A 3,101-nucleotide genomic window follows, 5' to 3' on the forward strand; every position below is an offset into this window, starting at 1 on the left:
CCATATCGAACAAAGAGAACCTCCTATTCTATTTCGAACACGTCAAAAACTGTCACAGTGGGACAGAAATTCCTATTTTTGACGGAAGTATTCGAAATAGAACCATGATCGAACAGGGGGCGGGGTTTGGGGATCGGTCCATTTATTACTAGAAGTTTGGTAACTGGGAGACTCCGGTTCAAACCCTGGGAAGGGCATCTCGGTTGGGGCTGCACCGGCCGTCTTTCGGAAGGGACGTCAAGTGAAGGTTCTGTCTTTCGGAGGGGAAGTAAGATGAAGGTCTCGTGTTTTTTTATTAATTTTTCATTTTATTTGAAAAACTTGACAGAATGATATTGCGAAATGACCAAATGTCCGTCCTGACTTAGTGCCACTCCCATTGGACGGAACAGTCCATGTTCCTCCTGTGTTATCACGTGTTTCATAAATGTACCGTCGGAACCAAACATGGAAACACGATGATTGCCGAACTCAGCCACGATGATGTTATCCTCGCTGTCCGTGATGACACAGTAGGGGCTATCCAACTGACCATGGCCGGAGCCAGATGACCCACACGTGTAGAGATGACCACCGGATGGGTCAAATACCTTGATGTTGTTGTTCCTGTTGTCACTGATGATGATGTGGTTACTGTTGTTGACGGCCACACGAAGGGATGAACTCAACTGCTGTTGCCCTTGACCTTTGCCACCGAACTTCACCATGACGTCACCGCTGGGACTGAGTGCAAAAACTTGGCACCCGATAGTAACGATGATTCGTCCCAAGCCGTCAACAGCGATACCTTTTGTATCTTCACCTGCAGCTGCTCGTTTCACCTGGATGACACGTGAACACTGCTTGTTCAGCACGTGAATTCTGTTTCCGTTTCCGGTCACCAACAGCTCACCGTTTGTCAGTGCTGCCACACACGATGGCTTGAACCACAAATCAAACTTGTTCTTAAAGGAACCATCTTTGTCTAAGATCTGCAAACGTTCGTTGTAAAACTCGGCCACTACAATGAATCCATCTGTGGTAACAGCTAGGGAGAGCGGTGTACTAAACTGTCCGTCTCTACTGCCATCTTTTCCAACAGTTTTGATGTGGTCTAAAGCCGGCGCGCTACTATGACTCATCACAACGTTTGTTCGTACCTGCTTAGTTTGAGATGAACCTAACATCGGTATTCTTGTTTTCCTTACTCGGCCAACAAGTTTGGCTACTTCCTCCATCACGTTATCTTCCTGAGGGTCTAAGGTAAAATCTTCGATACTTTTGATTAGTTTGACAGCCTTGTTTATGGCGTTTTTGTCTGTGGTTTCATCCAGCCGTCTGGTCAGTTCTCTGGCCACCGACATGACCTCCGCTGGACTCCCGTACTCCAACACGTTGTCCGTGAACTGGACACAGCTCTTGGCCGAAGCCAGGTCCATCTCAGCTGCCTCCATGGCGGCTTGCAGCTGTTTCTCCCGAGCAGTATTCATGGTGCGAAGCTGACCGATTCGATCTTGCTTTATCTTCTTAACGGCATTGATGATATTAGTCGCCTGTTTTTCAATCTGCTCTTCTGTACGCTGTACCTGTGAAGACCAGTTGTCCTTTATCGACCGTAACTCGCCTACCCACTTCTCATGCAGGCCTACTGTGTTCTTGACCGTTGCAAGTTTTGCCTTGATCTTTGCCCCCTCTCTTTCGACCGCCTTCTCTATCTCCACATACTGGTGATCTTTGTGCGCCGTGACCAAACAGTGCAGACAGATGACCCGGTGACAGGTGTCACAGTAGAACTTGTGCAGTTCATTGTGAGTCTCACATTTGGAGGTCTCCCTTGCCCTTAGATCAGAGGCAAAATTACCAGACTGCACATCTTGAACTGTTACAACTTTGTGAGATATTGTGCCTTTGAGTCTTCGATGAGTGTCGTTACACACCTGACACAGGTAGTCTGTACATTCGAGACAGTAAAACTTTGCAGGTTCATCCTTCTCACATCCCATACACGGAACTCTGTCTTCTTCTAGTTCCGATGCTTCCCCTTTTGCTGACCACTTGGACTGTTGTTGTAAAATGTCGTGCAGTTTGCCAACAAGTAAGTTGTACTTCAGCCCCTGGACGCCATTTTCTGGGAGGGGCACGTCCTGTCGGCATGTTGGACAGTCCAGTTTCCCTACCGGCTCTGTGGCCAGGAGCCTCTCCAAACACGGCTGGCAGAAGGTGTGAAGACACGGCAGCACCTTAGGCTGCTTGAAGTTCTCCAAACAGATCTGGCAGACGAGAAACTCGTCGGTAATTTCGCTGATTGCGTTGGACGCCATTATTCACTCAGTGCGCATGTACTTTGGAACTCCTACTCTTACATAATACAATGTCGAGATGGGGCTAAATATAAACAAATATACTTTTGCTTTATTGACCGTTAACTCGTGATACCTGGGATCTTCCATTGATTTATTTGTACTTAAACAAGGAGTAAAGTGCAACGAATACGTAGAAAGGCATGAAATATTTCATACTAATAGCTATTAGTGGAACAGAACAATATATTTACCGGGTTTTATGTCCTCAGTGATGGACATGCTGTGGTCGTGATGTCCTTTATCAAGTGTTTTTATTTTTTCTCATCAAGTGCCTTGATGTATGGGTACGATTTATGTTCGTCTGAGTCTTGTCCTGATCTTTCTGTACTAGAAACAAACCTGTCTTTTAAATACATCGTAAAAGATATATACCATTTGTTACTGAAATTTATTTGTCTACAAAAAAGACAAAACACAGACAGCGAAGACACGACTTACATTGTGAACCTGTCAATAAGCTGCTATTCTGTGTGCACGAAGTCTGCAGATAGCTTTCTATAGCCGCTGCGGCTTTCACTTCGCCCAACAGAAGAGAGAAGATGAAACTTTTGTCATGCTTTGAATTTTCTGAGAATAGCCAGGCTATTACCTTTACAATCCCACCTTCTCAATCAATAAACATGATGGTGATTTCTTTGATGAAGCCCTTTTTCTGCCCTAACCCGTCTGGCGCGGACACAGAGGATTCGGACATGCATGATTTGGGGTGGCGCCACGGCCCGACACGGCCGCGGGCTGAGGGAGGAGATAAGGGAGCGT

General features: G+C 46.3%; 1 protein-coding gene across 1 annotated transcript; it reads right to left on the bottom strand.

Annotated features, from left to right (window-relative positions):
• Positions 1–308: 308 nt before the first annotated feature.
• Positions 309–2,450, bottom strand: LOC118428068 (tripartite motif-containing protein 2-like). The gene has a single exon (XM_035838033.1). The coding sequence runs from the start codon at positions 2,298–2,300 to the stop codon at positions 309–311; it is 1,992 nt and encodes a 663-aa protein (XP_035693926.1). The 5' UTR covers positions 2,301–2,450.
• Positions 2,451–3,101: the final 651 nt, after the last annotated feature.

The sequence above is a fragment of the Branchiostoma floridae genome, chromosome 12 (genome assembly GCF_000003815.2).
Source record: "Branchiostoma floridae strain S238N-H82 chromosome 12, Bfl_VNyyK, whole genome shotgun sequence".
Classification (NCBI taxonomy): Eukaryota; Metazoa; Chordata; class Leptocardii; order Amphioxiformes; family Branchiostomatidae; genus Branchiostoma; species Branchiostoma floridae.

What these genes read in the sequence shown, in the direction of transcription:
- LOC118428068 (XM_035838033.1), bottom strand. Translation starts at nt 2,300, where the DNA reads ATGGCGTCCAACGCAATCAGCGAAATTACCGACGAGTTTCTCGTCTGC.